This window comes from Marmota monax, unplaced genomic scaffold (genome assembly GCF_021218885.2).
Source record: "Marmota monax isolate L192 unplaced genomic scaffold, Marmota_monax_Labrador192_F-V1.1 WCK01_AAM20220418_F8-fsc00023, whole genome shotgun sequence".
NCBI lineage: Eukaryota > Metazoa > Chordata > Mammalia > Rodentia > Sciuridae > Marmota > Marmota monax.
Window position 1 is genome coordinate 3,396,100 of NW_026692907.1, and position 17,641 is coordinate 3,413,740.

Here is a 17,641-nt window from a genome sequence, read left to right on the forward strand (position 1 = left end):
AAAGCTCAGGATGCCGACAGCAGAAGGCTGGGTTCTGATCTAAAAATTCATCTCATTATTTATTTACTTGTATACTTCTTGTCTGGGAAGGCTTTATATGGCTCTGAGGCCCATAAAACTCAGCAAGGCAGTCCGCGTTAATTGAAAAGGTGGGGAGGAGGCTGAGAAAGGGGGGACTTGAGCTCCCACACCAGCTTCCAGCTCCTGTGGGGCCCTGCAGCTCCAGTCTGGTGAGCCTCAGCCAGTGTTGGCTACATCAACACACTTGAGCCAACAGGCTGGGGGTGGGGGCCATGTTCCAGGCCAAAGTCCAACGTTTCTCTGCAGCCCCAGAGCACCTTTATTTAAGGGGGATTCTGTAGGAGGTTCTGGAGACCTAGCCCCTTCCCTGAACGCCACATAACTGAGGGAAAAGATGCCCAATGACAGTACAGTGTGTGGTGACTGGCAGCCAGGGTTGTCAGCACCCTGAGGAGGGTTAGGGGAAACCGGCTGGAGAAGGTCACGCCTATCAACTGACCTTCAAGACTCCATGGAGCTGGGCTGTATCTGCTGCTCTCCCAGAAGGCGACTCTCCCCAGCCCTGCCTCATGCCCAGGGGTGGGCCATGCCCCTCACCCTTCTCTGCTTCCCTGAGCATAGCTTCCTGCTCTGCAGGTGTCCTACTACAACCAGGTCAGCCCGGACTTCCTCAACTACGTGACCACCAACGTGTCCGGCCTCTCCTCGGAGTTCTACACCACCTTCAAGGCTTGCGAACGTTTCCTCCTGGACAATCGCAATGACCTGGCCCCCAGCCTCCAGACCCTCTAGGCTCCCCTCCAGCTGCCCCCAAGGACTCTCGTGCCGTGCGAGGAGGAAGGCAGAGGCATTTATTCCTCCTGCCTCCTGCAGGGAAGCTTGGACCTAGGAGTTGGCTGGCCCGGCACCACTGGGCGGTCAGTTTCTGCCAACATCTGCCCACGAGTCCTTGTGGTACCCCTGGGGGGGCCTGCAGTAGACTCTGGTCCTGTCCACCCCGCTGGCTGCCAGCAGCCCTGCCCACACAGCTGTACAGCTGCTCCCAGTGGGGCTGTGCTGCACTGTGACGGTGGCCCGGGGGGAGGCTGCCAGCAGCCTGGCCACAGCTCCCACCATGCTCTGGTCCAGTGGCCCGGCTTGCAGCTGGAAGGACACAGGTTGCCAGAGTCCCTGGCAGAGCTCCAGCATATCCATGAGCAGCCGCTCCCCATAGCCACTGCCTAGCATCTCCTCGGGCCAGCTGGGTGCCACGGTCACATGGGGGAATACCTCAGCCACAGCCTTAAGGAACTCTTTGCCAGCCGTGTGGCCAGGGACCACAAAACTCCCATATGAGATTGTGGCCCCGACCCATACAGGCCGAGGCAGGTGGCCAAGGGCTGAGAGGTGTGCCAGGATGGCCAGGGACGGACGGAGGGCTGCGGGCTCTACTATGTGCACGTGGAGGCCCCAGCGCCCAGGGCGTGTGGCCAGCTGCAGCAGGCATGACTCCAGTGTCAGGGCAGCGCTGCCTGGGGCACGGACGATGGGCACAGGGTCCCCGGCTGCAGTTCCCTGGAGACCAACGTCCAGCAGGATCACGCCTTCTCTGTCTGGAAGAGGCAACCATGGCTGGTCTCAGGTTCCCAAGGGAGCCAGAATCTCTTGTTAAAAGGGCACGGGGTGGGGTGGGGGTGTGGCTATGGGGACGGCCTTGCCTCTCTGGAATCCTCTAACCTTGTTCTGGGTTTCAGTTGTGGTGCCTGGTACTTGTCAAGACTAAAGTGATAAGCTGCCAGCTCAGCTCTTGGCCTTTACTTGTGACATAGACCTGGGGCAGATGCCGGCTCCTCCTATAGCATCATGTGACTGAGGACTCAAGAGAGCTGGTCTGAAGGCCAGGAAGCCGGTGCTCTTGAGACTACCCCACTCCCCCGGCCCCACCCTACTTTGTATCCAGTGTGTGGCTTACATGGGCCCATGTTGCCATGGTAACCGAGGTCCAAGGTCCACTGGCAAAGGACACCCTTGCAGGTCAGCTAGGGGTACCAGGGCTGTAGACAGACTTACCAGGGAGCGTGATCACTGCTGTTCTGCCATTGCCTTGCACTTCTGGAAGCAGCCACTCCACGCCCAGACCATCACCCGCGGGTGGCTGGAGAACAGGGATCAGGCTACTGCCGGTGTAGTACATTCGCTTCCTTGTGGCATTCACTGTGGGGTCCAAAATTGTTGAGATGAAGTGGCCATTCAGAGTGCCTTCTATATGCTCCGATTCTACCTTATTCCAAGACTCTTGCTGTCATCTCCCCGCTTTGATAGACTAGGAGAAGTGATTTGCCCAAGGTCCTTCAGCAGTTACTGGATTGGAACTGGATGGAACCAGAGCTAGCTGTACCCACAGCTAGTATCCTCCCCCTCACTTAGGTAGCTCCCACAGTGGGGATGTGGACTCTGATGGGACCCCCTGTGACCATTCAGCTGCAGGGTCAAGGGAGCAAATATGCACAGTAGCATCTGGATTATTAAGTCTCACCCACAGAGAGACTGTGCTACATGGAAAGTCTACAGGGTTGGAATTTGCTGAGTTCTGATAAGAGCTCTGCCTTGTTAAGATCTGATGACATATAAACTCTGTAACTGTTTACACCTGTTTCCCTACCTATAAATTGGAACTCCGGCTTCATGAATATGACACTTAAATAGAATGCCATCCCGGGGCTAAGTTGCAATAGCAGAATCTCTCCTCCTATTCCACCCAGGATCTTCCCCTTCTGATGTTCCTTCCCCCCAGCTCTGCTCCAGGGCCCACCCAGGGGCTGCCCTATGCAGAATCCAACCCACACCACCCTCCCCAGGCTCCTTCCTTACAGGCCTGCTGCTTGAACTGTGACAGGACAGGCTCAAAGAGGTCATAGTAGACTTGGTGGGTGGCGGTGTTGTCCCGGATGTAGAGGAGATCATCCACTGACACGGGGTCGGAGGCGCCCTGCCACAGTGTCAGGCTGTACCTGGGCCCAGACAGCTGGCTCAGTGCCAGTCTGGGCCCAGCAAGACCCTCGGCCCCCGTCCTGTGCTCAGAACCAGAGGCTGGCTGGGCCCAAGGGTGGGGCATCAGTCCTCCAGTGTCACACAGCCCCTCCTCCCTGAGCACTGCCCATTCCTGGGGGTAACTGCAAGCCAAAGTCTGGAAGGACAGAGGAGCTGTCCACTCAGAGGGCCTATTTTCGAGCTCTGCCTTAGGAAAGGGACAAGGACAGAGGGCAAGGTGTGGGGAGGAGGTCAAGTGTGAAGAGGGAAGTGGGCCACCTTGGGATTTTTGTGGGGAAGGGCTGAGAAAGGGAGGGTTGGGCGGCTGAGAGCTGGTTGCAGGGTAGGGTGGGGGGGTCCCTTAAGCCCTATAGGGCTATTCTGGGCAGAGGTTGTAGGTATAATCTCTGCAGCCGCAGGGGCATAGGTGGCCTATGGGAGGAAGCTGCCGGGAGATGGATTCTGTCTCATCTCAGAATAAACATTTGTTAACAGGCAGACAGTTACCCACCAATGGAAACCTGCCCTCCCCACCCCCAGGAAGTAGTGAGCAGCCCGTCACCAGAGGTATACAAATAAAAGACAGGGACATTGTAGGTGTGAGCACCAGTAGGGTTGGACAAGATGATCTTTAGGACTTTCTAGCCTAAAGGTCGGGATCAGGGATCTTCCCCCGGCACCTAATCCCAGAGGTGGGTTTGAAACCAGCAGGGGCGTGAGAGAAGCTGTGGGGTTTCACCTTTCCGACTGGCCCAGCAGCCAGCTGAAGTGGGGCCAGGCAGCCCGCACCATGACAGCCCGCACAGGGAAGGTGACCCTCTGTGGCAGCGCTCCCACCAGCTCCTGCATCTTCTCCACCATGGCTTGAGTGTAGGTGCTGTTTGGGAACAGGGGCATGTAGAGGGTGGTCCAGCCTGGAGACAAGGTGGCTTGAGGATACTTCTCCTGGACCAGTGCCAGGAACCTGCAGAGAAGGGAGACACCGGTCTTTCAGAGCCACGCTGGTCCTGTCCTCTTCTCTTGTGTCCTCATCACAGCGAGAGGAAGTGGCGGGGCCTGTTGAATCTGTGACAGGAGGGCAGCTGCAGAGCCTGAAGAACAGAGTGACTTGTTCACAGACCCACAAGTGGGGCACGCACTCTGGGGCCAGGGAAGTCTGGGTTCAGGCCCTGACTCTGACCTGGGGCTGGTCAACCTCTGATTCTCAAATAACAGCATCACTTCCGAAAAGGAAGGGCTGCTTCTTCTCTGTACTCGGGATTGAACCCAGGGGCTCTCGATCAATCATCTACATCTCCTTTCCTTTTTAATTTAATTTTGTATTTTCAGCTAGGGTCTCACTAAGTTGCCAAGGCTGGCCTCGAGTTTGTGATACTCCTGGCTTAGCTTCCTGAGCTTCTGGGATTATAGGCATATGTCACTACACCTGACAAATTTCAGACTTAATTTTTTTCTTTTTTTCAAATTTTGCTTTTAAGCCAGGTGTGGTGACACACGCCTGTAATCTCAGAGACTGGGAGGTTGAGGCAGGAAGATCGTGAGTTCAAAGCCGGCCTCAGGGGGCTGGGGTTGTGGCTCAGCGGTAGAGTGCTCGCCTAGTATATGCAGAATGCTGGGTTCGATCCTCAGCGCCACATAAAAATAAAATGAAAGTACTGTGTTGAACTACAACTAAAAAAAAAATATATTAAAAAAAATCCCAGCCTCAGAAACTTAGTGAGGCCTCAGGAATTTAATTATACCCTGTCTCCAAATAAAATATAAAAAGGACTGGGATGTGGCTCAGTGGTGAAGTGTCCCTGGGTTTAATCCCTGGTACAAAAAAAAAAAAAAATGCTCTTATGCAAATTTTAACATGCAAACAATCCTTCCCCCCCACATCATGAGTAAAATCAACACTCCAAGAAGACTAACCATATTTCTCTTGGTCCATTGACTACATTTTCAAACTCCTACTTTCCAAGTGTCCCAGTTGGAGACACACATGAACGTTGGATGGATGGTTTGATGAACAGATGGGGTGAGAAAGAAATGGAAGGTAAAGAGCATGGAGCTTAGAACGACAAAGGCCTAGGTCTGAATCTCTGCTCTGCTACTAATAGATGTAGGCAGATCATTTAACTTCCATAAGATAGTTCCTATATTTGTAAACCCAAGGCGATAGCACCTACCTCATTCTCATTACAAGCGTTAAGTGGTATTCTTCAAGTAAAGTGCTTAAAACAGTGCCTGGGAAGCACAATAAACATTCAACAAGTTGAGCCTCAATTTCTGTGATTTTTTTTCACATCTGTAGAATGGGGAGGAAAACCCACTCCTCACCTAGCAGTGCTGCCTGCTTAAGGACCAAGTTAAGGACATCCCTTCCTTCCATACAAACCTCCTTTGCAACCCACTGCACACTCTGCAGCTGGTGTCCCAGGGCTGTTAGTGGAAGGATGTGCAGGGGGACTGGGATGGAGCCAATGTTTTAGACTTTTCTTGCAGCCAAGTCCTGAGCTTGGCCCTGTCTGCCCCCTGGGAGTCCACAGTGGGGGTGAAAACCTGTGAACGGTGATCACCCAATGAGATTGGGGCTGTGTTAGGAAGAAATTTGGGAACTGTGGGCCCCAGAGGAAGCCTCTTAGCAGCCTGGGAAGTCAGGTATATTTCTGGAGATGTTAGTAACTGGGCAGAAGTTCTTCCAAAAAGGGGGAAAGGCACTCAAGACAAAAGGAACAGCATATGCAAAGACTCAGGTGAGATTACATGGTGGACTGAAGGCAGACTCAAGGAAGGTTCGCTAAGTTCTCCTTCCATGCTAGGTGTTGATGGAAGAGGGCTGGATGCAGCTGGGGCAGAGAAGTGAACACTTACTGGGTGGCATTGACCTCAATTGGGAGGGGCACATTGGGGCCCCTTAGAATGTCAGCATTGAGCCACACGGGCCTCCGGACTTTTCCGGCTTCTGTCAGCTGTTGCAGGAGGTCCAGGGAGGGGCCCACGGCCTTGAGGCTCTTGAAGTCCAGTTTGATACCTGTGGGGAGGAGGCAAGGGCTTGGGGAACTGGAAGATGTGACTCTAGTGGCTGAGCCAGCAGGTAGGGTGTGTGTGATGGAGGTTCGGGAAGGTGGGAAGACAGGGCAGATGGTGGCTGGGTGTGAGGACTGTCTTTTAAACAGAGCCAACCCAGAGAAGCGCTCGCCTCTAGAGCAGTGAGTCCCACCCGCTGTGGGGCGGAAGCAGAGGCCAGCTAAGGGCCTGGGCATGGGGATTCCTGGACAGGCTCAGAGGCTCCTGAACTACCAGGGCCTGCAGGGAAGTGGTGTGGCCGCCAGAAGGGGGTGTTTGAGGGAGCATCTAGGCACAGTCAGGCAATGCAAATGGAAGCCCATCTCATTCAGGGTGGTGCGGAGGTGGGGCTGGAAAATTAGAAAAGATATTGAAAGCCAGGCCAAGACAATGGGGAGCCATTGAGGGTCAAAGCAGGAAATGTTATGAAAATACTGGCCTTTTGGAATGGTCACAGTGTATGTGTGTGTGTGTGTGTGTGTGTGTGTGAGAGAGAGAGAGAGAGAGAGAGAGAAAGAGAGAGAGAGCGCACCTGCACATGAGCACTCAGTAGGCAAGGGAAGGCCAGAGGGGCTGAGTTTGGGACAGGAGCCAGTGAGGAAGGAGGTCCAGGAGAGGGATGTCGGGGCTGGGGCTGGAGATCGAATTTGCAGATGCAGCAGCTGAGTGGAGGGTGGGGGAGAGGGAGACACTAGGAGGGTGCCTGGGTTCTGAGGGTACCTGATACTGTGACATGGGGGCAGGTGTGAAGTTTAGCTCTGAACATCTTGCATCCAGTATTGTGGATACAGGAGGGGACGCCCTGAACACAAGGTGCACTTTGTAGTTTGCTCTGCACTGCTCTGGCACCTCATCTCACCCGTGTGTCCAGGAGAGGACACCTGGACATGCACCTTTACTTCCCCACCTCACCCGGTCTTCACTGAGCCTGCGTGTCTGGCACACTGGGAAGGAAGTCAGGGTGGTGAGCAACTGGTGAGGACCTCTCCCCAGGACCAGAGAGCTGGGGTGCTGAAGGGGGGTCCAGGGTGCACATACCCTTCAGGGAAGAGGCTAGCACCGTCTCCAGCCACTGCTGCAGGGTGTTGTCACTGTAGATGGCAGGGGGATGGGCCATGATGGGGACCCCTGTCTCATTCGCGGTATTGAGCCCATGGACAGTAACATCTGCCTCCAAGACCATGGAGTTGCCTGTTTCAGGGTCAGAACACAATTCAGTTTTTAAAAACATTTTTTCTCATCATAAGGGTATTATACATTTGTTATAGAACATTTGAAAATACAGAAAAACAGCAGAGGGAAATAGTTAGCCACATTTCCATCATAGCTCATGTTTTAATGGATTTTCTTTCATTTTTGCCTATGGGTAATTTTTGCAAAGTTGAAAACTACCTTGCATTTATAATTTTTTTTTCTTGCAACATTATGAGACATTTTCACAATCTTCTTTACATCTCATTAAAACAAAACTGGATACAGTGGTGCACACCTGTAATTCCAGAGCCTCGTGAGGTTGAGGCAAGAGCATTACAAGTTGGAGGTCAGCCTGAGCAACTTAGAAAGCTCAGAAACTTAGAGAGGCCCTAAGCAACTTGGTGAGACTGTTTCAAAATAAAAATGAACAAATAGAAAGGGCTGTGGATGTAGCTCAGTAGGAAAACACCACTGGGTTAATCCCTAGTTCCAAAAAAAAAAAAAAAAGAAAAAAAAAAAAGTAACAACAAAACTAGTCAAAATACCTTGTTGAGGGTATTCACTATGAATGATTTACCATCCCCCCACCCTTGAATCATTTGGATTGTTTCTAATTTTTTGCCAAGATTTTCTGATCCCTCCTAATAGGATCTGAGTGCAGGATAAAACAGGATATATATATATATATATGGTATAAACACACACACACACACCTATGTACAAACACACACATATATATAAATACCAGATACTTAAATATATATGATTGAACCTGGGTCCTCAAAAATGCTAGGCAAGCACCAGTGAGCTACAGCCCAATAAAGGATCATTTACAAGACCATATTATCAAGTTACGTTCCAGAGAGGCTGTTCTGCTTCATATTTCCACCTAGTGAACAGGGATGGCCTCCCTCACCTACATACCTATCAGCACTGGGCATTGTTATTTTTATCTTTTAATTTCACAAGATTAACTCCATCAGGAGAATGTCCCTGTCTTTGAGAGTTCATCTAGTAGGGGCTCAGGCCTTTCTAAAAGTCTCTGAAGACCATGCAAGGGGTGCTTGAGTTTGGGAAGTGTAGTGGACTGAGGGGGGATTCAAGTCCAGCTTCCACAATATCACAGGCAACTAATGTTGGCAGGGGCCTTTCTCCAGTGTACTGAGCCTGACTGCTTTTGATCCCTCTAGCATGGCTCCAAGCCTCTTCTCTCTCTCTTTTTTAATATTTATTTTTTTCCTTAGTTGTAGTTGGACACAATACTTTTATTTAATTTATTGTATGTGGTGCTGAGGATTAAAACCAGGGCCTTGCACATGCTAGGCGAGCACTCTACCACTGAGCCACAACCCCAGCCCTCCAAGCCTCTTCTCTACAGAGTGTTCTAAACACCTACCTGACCACATCATCATCCTGATAAAAAACAAATTAAAAAACTCACTAAAAATCCACCCATATTCCTGAGATTCAGATCCAAATTCTGTAAGGTCATCTTTACAGCCTTCATGACCAGACCCTGACAACATTTTCCAGTTTCATCTCAGTTCTCTTTCCCTCCCTCTTGCCTTGGGTTCCAGCCACTCCACTTTTTCCAACTTTAACATGCACAGAAATCATCCAGGAACTGTTAAAATGTAGGTTCTGATCAGTGGATGTGGGGCAGCACCAAGATTCTGCATCTCTAATGTGCTCCCCAAAGAGGTCCATGCTGCTGGTCCCTGGACCACACTTTGAGTGGCAAGACTCTAGCTTGTCTTGTCTTTCCCATCTCTGGGTTCTTAGGTGTGGCTGCTACCTTGAAACCCTCTTCCCTCCACACCTCTCACCCAGGGTGGGGAGAAAACATCACTTCCTCAGGGAGCCCCAGTCTGCTTCATGCTGTCAGGAAAGCCACCTTCTCCTTTGCGTGCTCAGCCAGGGCGGTGCTCTTGCTCACCCGGTGCCAGCCATCCTGAGTATCACTTCTGTGACAACAGGGTCTGGGTGGGAACTGACCATCCCTCGAATTCCTGGTGCCTAGAGGGAACCAGGACTAAGAAAGTGCTTCAAAGATGGGTGTTGAATGATGGGCTGAGTCATTAATGGCAAAGTCAAGAACAGCCTTGCCAGGCCCAGGCTGATGCTAGAGGTCACCCAACGCCCTGGAGAATTTCAGCAGATTTGTCTAAACCAGGTGCCTAGGTTTCTAGGATGGAGGTCACTGACCATGGGCTGCTGCCAGCACTTCTTACATCAGCCCATTCCATCCTTGAGTTATACCTCGTGCTTCGAAGTGGCTGGGACCCTGCTGCTCTCATTAGTGAGAGGGGACGAGCTTCCCTGCTCCAGAACACAAGATATGGCCACAGAGCTGATCAGGATCCGTGAAGGGCTTTGTGAGTGTTGTGAAGATGGACTTTGTGACTGAAACACAAAGTCCTTTTGTATCTTAACTTTTGGCCACTTGGGAATGCAGTGAGAGGGGTCAAAGGTTTTGGGGCTCCATGAGGCCTAGGGAAGCCAGGCCCAAGGTGCACCTGGTAGATAAGAGGGTAGCTTCAGAGGTGAGCACCGAGGTCCCTCCCCTATTTCACTGGGGCTAGTTCTGGCCTGGTGAAAGTAGAGGTGCCAAAGGAGGAAGCAGGGTAGGGTTGGGGGAGCCATGTTTCTGCATCCCAGTGACCTTCCCTTGAGACCCCAGGAGCATCTTAAAGACAGCCCATGGCTGACTCATTTCTCATTCTTCTTCCTGGGTCGGGTCCACACAAATACTCAGCAGATGGGACAAAGTACTGGTGGAAATTCCACTCTGAACCTAATTGGCCTCCTCGTAATCACTACCTGGACCAGCTTCTTCCTGAGAAATCTTCTCCCTTAAAAATTGTTTCATGGCTGGGAGCAGTGACATACCTCTTGTAATCCCAGCGGCCCGGGAGGCTGAGGCCGGAGGATGACTACTTCAAAGTCAGCCTTAGCAAAAGTGAGGCACTAAGCAACTCAATGAGACCCTGTCTCTAAATGAAATACAAAATAGGGCTGGGGATGTGCCCCTGAGTTCAATCCCTGGTATCCTCCTCCCACCAAAAAAAAAAAAAAAAAAAAGTTGGGTCATGCTTTCCAAGGGCTGTCTTGCTTGGGGAGTGGGAACAAAAAGGGACAAGAGAGACGAGGGCAGGATGGGGTTCCTGTGGCCACAGTAGGAGCCCGGGTCCTCAGGGGGTTGCCATCAGAGTGAAGGATGCTGCTCTCCAAAGGGAAAGGGACCTGCAGTTCCCAAGTCCTTCACCTACCCTCCCTGGGCCAGGAGGGTTAGGCATTGAGGAGGGACAGCATGGTGGCTGGGGGTGCAGACCCCCAATCCACACCACTGCCTTCCAGCCCCGGCCCTCACACTGGCCAGCTGTGGAACCCTGGGCAGTTTCTCTGACCCCTGAGCTGGTTACCTCATCTATAAGAATTAAGTAGTAAAACGCCCCTGGTTAGTGTTCACCAAGTGTTAATTATTATTTGCACAGAGTAGCTCACTTACCTAAGGTAACCTGGGACCCCCTGGTTTATTTCCGTTGCTCAGCATAATTCCCAATCCTGACCTCGTTCGAAGCCAAACGTGCCCTGGCTTGGATGATAAATGATCACCTTACGGGTCTACACTGTACAGAGTGGGGAGCTTAGCTGTAAACTAGCTAAGTCACTTGTCTCAAATCACTCTGCTGATAAATGGCCAAGGGAAAATTAGAGCCCACTTCTGCCTGCCTTCCGGGTCTCCTCTCCACACAGATGACCAGTTACATTCAAGATGGTTTCACCAGCCCACCTCTGTAGCAGCGTCCCTTTAGGAAGGCAATACCCTCCTCCAGAGGTCTACCATAGGGACCTGGCAGAATCCTCAGGAGGAGAGGAGACCTGGGGTCTTCTCTGGACCCCCAGAGCTAGGCTAAGGGGAGCCTGTGCAGTTCCCTGCTGGTGGCAGGGCCTGCTTGGGGAGCTTGGCTATCTTCTCAACTAAGGTCCTGCCTTGGTGGGGCCTTGATGGTTCCTACCAGTGTCAGGGCTGAGCTGGGAAGAACCTGGGGGTGGCAGGTCCTTCTTTCATTCCCTCAGTATTTTTCTCCTTGGATGAGTACTTCTCTGGCTTGGATCTCTGTCAGGGCAGAGGGCTCTTTGTCCTCCTAGTCACCAAGGTCTAGCAATTAGCCTCCAGGACAGAGAAGATCTGGAGCAGCCACAAACTTCCCCACCCAGCCTGCCTCATCTGGAAAGTCCTCCCTACCCACCTCTCCTCATTCATTCATTCATCAAGCATTTCCCAGGCTTTAATCTTAAGCCCACAGGTGTGGGGAGCCTGCAGGCATTAGAGGCTGGCTCCAGGCCTCACTCTGCTTCAGACCCACTGTGTGACCTTGGATAAGACCTTCTCCCACTCTGCACCCCAGTTTCCTCATCTGAAATTGGAAGGTTTTTCTTGGGCCACAGTTCTCAAAGTGCAGTCCTGCGTCCAGCAGCATAAACCTCACCTGGGAACTTGTGGGAGAGGCAACTTCTCGGGCCCCACCCTAGAACCACTGAGTCAGAAACCCAAGGGGGGGTCGGGTTGGCACCCTGTGTCTTCTGAAGCGGGCTCAAGTCTGAGGACCATCGACTTCATCTCTTACAGCTTAGAGCACCAGCACTTCGACGAACATTTTCTATTGAGCTTTCCAAATGTCCTGAAGGACAGAGAGTGTTTCCTCGTTGACCCAGGGATCAAGCACAGCACAGGGGCTTGGGCATGCCCTGTGGGGCTCCTCCACTCCCTAACCACTTTCTGACAGCACAGCCTAGAGTGAGTCCATGACTTCTCTGAGCCTCCATTTTTCTTCTATAAAATGGTGCCCATGAAGAGGGCTGCACAGTGTTCCCTGGAGAACCCCTGTCTGATGTGGATATGTGTGTCCCACCTGAGTGGCAGCTGACTGGTCACCCATAATCATTTTGCATCTGAGACTCAGAGGAGTCACATAAGCTACTCAGGTGTTCACCATTCATTTTAGTAGCTCCAGGATTCCAATTCATATCTCTGGCTTCCTTAGACCTTGAGGGCAAATGTCTCCTTAGGAGGACAGTGGGCGTCTGACAGGCCAAGGGACAGAGGGCAGTACAGTGGTGACTTTGGAATCAGACGTCTGCTCCGAATCCCAGGCTTGGAGCTCATCACCTGCACTACCTGGAGCCAGTTCCTCAGTGTCCAGGGCCCCACTTCCCCAGGTGGAGTATGACAAGAACACAAAGATGGCCATTCTAAGGCTGCAGTGACCATGGCTTCTCGGCCTCCCCTCTGCCCGCCTCCTCTCCTCCGTCGCACCCCGCCCCCCGACCTGTCCCAGTTCTGGCAACTGGACTTACTGCTCAGGGCAGCCTTCATCTCTTCCTGGCTGTTGGCTGCGTGGTACCAGGTGACTGACAGGCCATCCCGGTGACTGATCTGCCCCAGGCTCAGCAGGTACTCCAGCATGTCCGCGTCAGGGCGGCAGATGTCCTGCTCACAGCCTGGAGTGAATGCCAGGAGCTGTTACTGTCCATCCTAGCCTCAGCCCAAGGTACTTACCTGTCACCCCCAACCCTCCCTGGACTCCCACCATGTCCTGCAGGGGACTGTGAGGCACACGGTCCCTGGTGCTGCCAGAGAGGGAAAGGCACAGGATTCTGGGGCCATGGAGGCTCTGGTGCTGCCTGGGGCAGAGAGAGGGAAGTCACAGAGAAGGGGACATTCAAGGGGCCTTGAAGATGGATATATGTTTGACAGAAAATGGGGAAAGAACAGACAGAAAGAACAACAGACATGAAGGCTTGGTCTCGGGAAAGCATGGTTGTAAACCATGGTTGTTTAAAAAGAATGGCCCCTGGCCTGCTACAGACGGAGACGGGCCAGGCAAGGCTAGAGAAGAGGGCTACAGGCAGGTGGTGAAAGGTCTTAGATGCCAGCAAAGGAGTGGGGTGGGTCCTGGGGGCAGGGAGTGAGTGGGTTGTTTAGAACAAGGTCGCTGGCTCAATCCCTCTCCTCCGTCTATACCCAAAGGACTTAAAAACAGCATATTACAGGGACACAGCCACATCCATGTTTATAGCAGCACAATTCACAATAGCTAAACTGTGGAGCCAACCTAGATGCCCTTCAGTGGATGAATGGATAAAAAAATGTGGCCTATATACACAATGGAATACTACTCATCAATAAAAGAGAATAAAATCATGCATTTGCAGGTAAATGGATGCAGTTAGAGAAGACAATGCTAAGTGAAGTTAGCCAATCCCAAAAAACCAAATGCCGAATATTTTCTTTGATATAAGGAGGCTGATTCATAGTGGGATAGAGAGCAGGAGCACGGGAGGAATAGACAAACTCTAGATAGGGCAGAGGGGTGGGAGGGGAAGGGAGGGGTCATGGGGTAATTAATGGTGGTGGAATGTGATGATCATTATTTATCCAAAGTGCATGTATGAAGACATGAATTGGTGTGAATATACTATGTATACAACCAGAGATATGAAAAATTGAGCTCTATATGTGTAATAAGAGTTGTAATGCATTCTGCTGTCATATATAAATTAAAAGAAAAAAGAAAAAGCTCGCTGGCTGCAGAGAGGGACAGGTACTGGCAAGAGCAAGCTAGTGGCAGAGGGACTTCGTAGGAAGGGGAGGCCACTGCAGGGTCCAGGAGATCAGAGGTCTCAGAGGCGGGGCTGCGGGGAGGGTAGAGGGTGGAAGGCAGAGCCCTCAAGGTTCAGGAGCCGGGCATAGGCACCAGGCTCAGGGAATGTGAAGGCTCCCCCAGGTTCACCAAGAAAGGGATAAGGAGAGGGAGGGAGACAGGGAGAGGCTGAGTTCAGCCCAGACTGTTGAGTTTGAGGAGCCCACAAAATTCCCAAGAGGGAATACCCATCTGAGGGCAACGGAGGGAGGTCTGGGCCGAAGGCTGGGGTTTGGTGGTCTTCAGGCAACTGACCAGGGGAAAGAAAATCAGTGGAACCCTCCACTGGGGTTGAAGTCTTGGTAGGGTTGGGGTATGGAAGAGGCAGCTAGAGCTGTGGGTAGGGGTGAGTCTAGTTGGAATAAGGGACAGGAAAAGATCTGATCAGCTGTTGGTAGGAGAGCCTTGGTGGGAACAAGGAAGGACAGCAATGGGGAGACCAACTGTGTGGCTGCAGGATGACTCTTACCTGATCGAGTGCCCCGCTGTAGGGTGAAGCCCAGCACCATCCCAATGGTGAACAGCAGAGCCACACTGGCACTGCCGGCAAGGACCCACTTGGTCTGATGCTCCGAGCAGCTCTTCCTGCAGGCCATGCTGACCCTTTCTAGAGAGTGTTCCCTTCCCTACTCCTCACAGCCCAGAGTCCCTGAGACTCCCCACAGCTGGGATTGGGTTGGGGGCAGGAGATCCAACAGCACCTAATGCTCCTCCAGACAGGCTCCTGCAGTCCTGGATGTCCCAGCCTGGAGACAGCTCCTTAAGTCCCTCCTCCCTCCCCGCCCTCCTCCTCTTCCCCTCACCCTCCCTGCATCTTAACAGGTCAAGCAGAAAATCCTGCCATCCCCCAAATGACCTTTGAGCACAATAATAGGTAATGAAGGACATGGCCTGGGCCCCCACCCCTGCCTGTGGCTCCTGCCTGGGGGTTGGAAGGCCAGAGATCTAGTCCAGCTCAACCTTGTTTTCCTGGTGGTCTGGGGCAAACATCTGCCCTGCTCCTGGCCTCATTCTGTCCCTGTGGTGATTCGTAATGGCCTTTTCTCTTCTAACTCTAGGACTTTCTGCCCTGCCCCAGAAAAATCCCTGGGTCAGGGAAGGGTTTGTGACAAGGAGAGATTAAATCTGCCCAAGTGACATAATTTTCCTTTTATCTAAGATTACAGCTGGTGGATTGAACTGGGATCAAAACTGATAATTCTGCAGGACACTCCTGCACCTTCCTGCATGGAAGTCCATGGGCAGTGGGCTGGGTCCCCTTCTCTTGCAGAGGGAGCTCTAGGGGCTCCAGGATGCGAAGCAAATTTAGAGACTGCCCCTATTTCAGGGACCCTGGAACTTAAACGAATCCAGGAGTTACCTGTAATGAGCATGCACAGGCTTCAGAGTGCAGAGGCTGATAAAGAAATCCAGCAGGGGGCACTTGGTGACTGATTAGTGAGTGGGTTAGGAGCAAGGAGTCTGAGCTGGTCTGGTTCGCATTTTTTCTGCTTTCATTACTACAAACAGTAACAAAATATATTATTCATTGATATCCTATAAAGTATTTCACATCTTTGTTATTTATTTATTTATTTATTGGGTACAGGGGATTGAACTCAGGGGCACTCGACCACTGAGCCACATCCCCAGCCCTATTTTGTATTTTATTTAGAGACAGGGTCTCACTGAGTTGCTTAGCGTCTTGCTTTTGCTGAGGCTGGCTTTGAACTCTCAATTCTCCTGCCTCAGCCTCCCAAGCCACTGGGATTACAGGCGTGCACTGCTACACCCAGCTCACATCTTTATTTCATATACTAATTGTGTAAGAAATGGAATATAGTGTTTAGCTTTAATTGGGATGTAAGATCTAATCATAGCCATTTTGAAATCCAATTGTAACCATTTTGACTACAGCCCTTCCCTTTACCCGCCCTATTTTTACAATGAGCCAATCACATAGATTGCAACCCTGAGCTCCTGCTATCAGAGCAGGGGGATTGCTGGCCCAGGTGTGGCCCAGGTGTGGCCCAGGTGTGGCCCAGGTGGGCTTGCTTGCCAGGTTGGGTAGTATGCACTTCTGTAGAAGTAGGTTTGCCTTGCAGAGCTACTTCTGAGCTCGCCTTTGATTCCTTGTGGCATCCCAGTATTTCTAACAGTCACAACATTGCTAAATGGTTCGTGTGTCCCCATGATACAGGAGAAGATATTGAATCTCAGAGAGCTCAGTACTTGTCCCAAGTCACCTCATATTCACATTCAAACACAGGCCAGGCTGGCCTCAGGCCCAGCTGCCTGGTTATATGACATCTGCTGGTCTTTTCTTGTCCATTCCCATCGACAAGGTGATGATCCCCCCCCTTTTTTTGGTAATATTTAACCGAAAATATTTATCCAGCAAAACCCCCAAATTTAATTCTTACAGTCTGTGAGGGATCTCGGTATACAAACCACCCTCATATTAACCATAGCTCAATTAGTGTTCGTGACTGAGAAATTGATGTGACTCCATTTTTGAGAAACCAGCCTCTACCTCAGAGCAAAGCCTGTCCAAGGAAGGGGGGTGACCCTTGTCCTTGGAAAAACCCACAGAGCACTCCTAGGCACATACCCACCCTACTGAGTTGTTTATCCACTAATAACAGGAGAGATCTGCAGGCTAGGTGTCCCTGATTCAGTCAGGCTAGGTGAGGACCCATAGCAACCCCCTAGCAACTACCACCAATCAGCATGATACAGGGAAAATACCTAGGATGCCAGATGACCCTCCCAGTAGTTTATGGTGGTTGGTAACATGTTGGGAAACCATGTAGTTCAGCACGTACACCCCTCGTGGCTTAAACCAATCAGTTCAAACGAATCCCCCTCTTGTACTAACCAATCACCCTTACCCAACTTGTTCCCGCCAGTGAATGTGCTAATCATGTTTTAGAGTTGTTTTATGATTTTCCTTCGGTGTGTGATGATTTGCTAAGAGATGCTATGATGTATGTGAAGGCCCTGCCTTCCCCAAAGAGTGTATAAAACTGCTGCAAACTCTGGGCTCAGGGCCTCTCAGTGTCACCAGTTGCTGTGTGCACGGAAGACTGAGCTAGCTGCTTACATCGATCTTGGTCTCTGGTGGTCTTTTGGGGGTCCTGAACGTGAGCATAAAAGTGACATCCATGGGGGAAGCCTCATCATTCCTCTTTTAATCCAGGGCTCTGAGGCTGGGGTGTGAACCCCTTGCAGCAGGCCATGCGGCCCATCCCACCCTCTCTGAGAAGCAGGCAGTGAGCTCGGAGGCCCTGGGCCTGGCTGCTTCTCCAGCCTGGGGGCTCTGCAGGCTGCATCTGGGTGGAGAGGGGCTTCATCCAGCTCTGGCTTTTGCAGGAGGAACAAGCTTCAAAGGATTCCTCTGCTGTCTGTGATATCTCTTGTGAGAATAAGTAACAACTTGAAGTCACTGAGTGTGCATTCAGTGCCGGGCCCCATACTAGGCTTTGGGACTCACTCACAGAGTTTTGTAGCAGAGGAAATGTCTGCAGATTTGGGCATTTCAGGTGTGGAGCAGCTGTTTTAGGGCTGGTGTGCAGGAGGGAGCACACAAACTGTAAGGATGTTTGGCATGGAAAGTGGCAGTGGGCACGGGACTGGATGTGTGTGATCAGGAGATGCAGGAGATGGGGAAAGAGCCCCAA

The 17,641-nt window shown here is 51.6% G+C and overlaps 2 protein-coding genes across 5 annotated transcripts in view; one reads left to right on the forward strand and one right to left on the reverse strand.

Moving 5' to 3' along the window:
* The window catches only part of Acot11 (acyl-CoA thioesterase 11), an 85,689-nt gene that overhangs the window by 43,540 nt on the left and 24,508 nt on the right, over nt 1–17,641 (forward strand). For 3 of the 4 annotated variants that reach the window (XM_046450887.2, XM_046450888.2, XM_058581496.1), the window contains one exon: nt 658–2,647. The exons of the other annotated variant lie outside the window; for it this stretch is intronic. In XM_046450887.2, coding sequence (XP_046306843.1) covers nt 658–813 — 156 coding nt within the window. In that variant the 3' untranslated portion in view covers nt 814–2,647. Of the gene's footprint in view, nt 1–657; nt 2,648–17,641 lie in introns of those variants that run through there. 4 annotated transcript variants of the gene reach the window in all.
* Nucleotides 41–14,733, reverse strand: Fam151a (family with sequence similarity 151 member A). Its single transcript, XM_046450890.2, has 8 exons — nt 14,452–14,733; nt 12,637–12,780; nt 7,120–7,272; nt 5,887–6,046; nt 3,770–3,994; nt 2,872–3,011; nt 2,071–2,214; nt 41–1,613 (listed from the first exon to the last, which is right to left on the reverse strand). The coding sequence occupies exons 1-8, from the start codon at nt 14,576–14,578 to the stop codon at nt 940–942; spliced, it is 1,767 nt and encodes a 588-aa protein (XP_046306846.1). The 5' UTR covers nt 14,579–14,733; the 3' UTR covers nt 41–939.

What these genes read in the sequence shown, in the direction of transcription:
- Fam151a (XM_046450890.2), bottom strand. Translation starts at nt 14,578, where the DNA reads ATGGCCTGCAGGAAGAGCTGCTCGGAGCATCAGACCAAGTGGGTCCTT. An exon ending in ACAGCGGGGCACTCGATCAG is followed by an intron (nt 12,781 to 14,451) that starts GTAAGAGTCATC and finishes CATTCACTCCAG; the next exon opens with GCTGTGAGCAGGACATCTGC. An exon ending in AGCAGTGATCACGCTCCCTG is followed by an intron (nt 1,614 to 2,070) that starts GTAAGTCTGTCT and finishes TGCCTCTTCCAG; the next exon opens with ACAGAGAAGGCGTGATCCTG.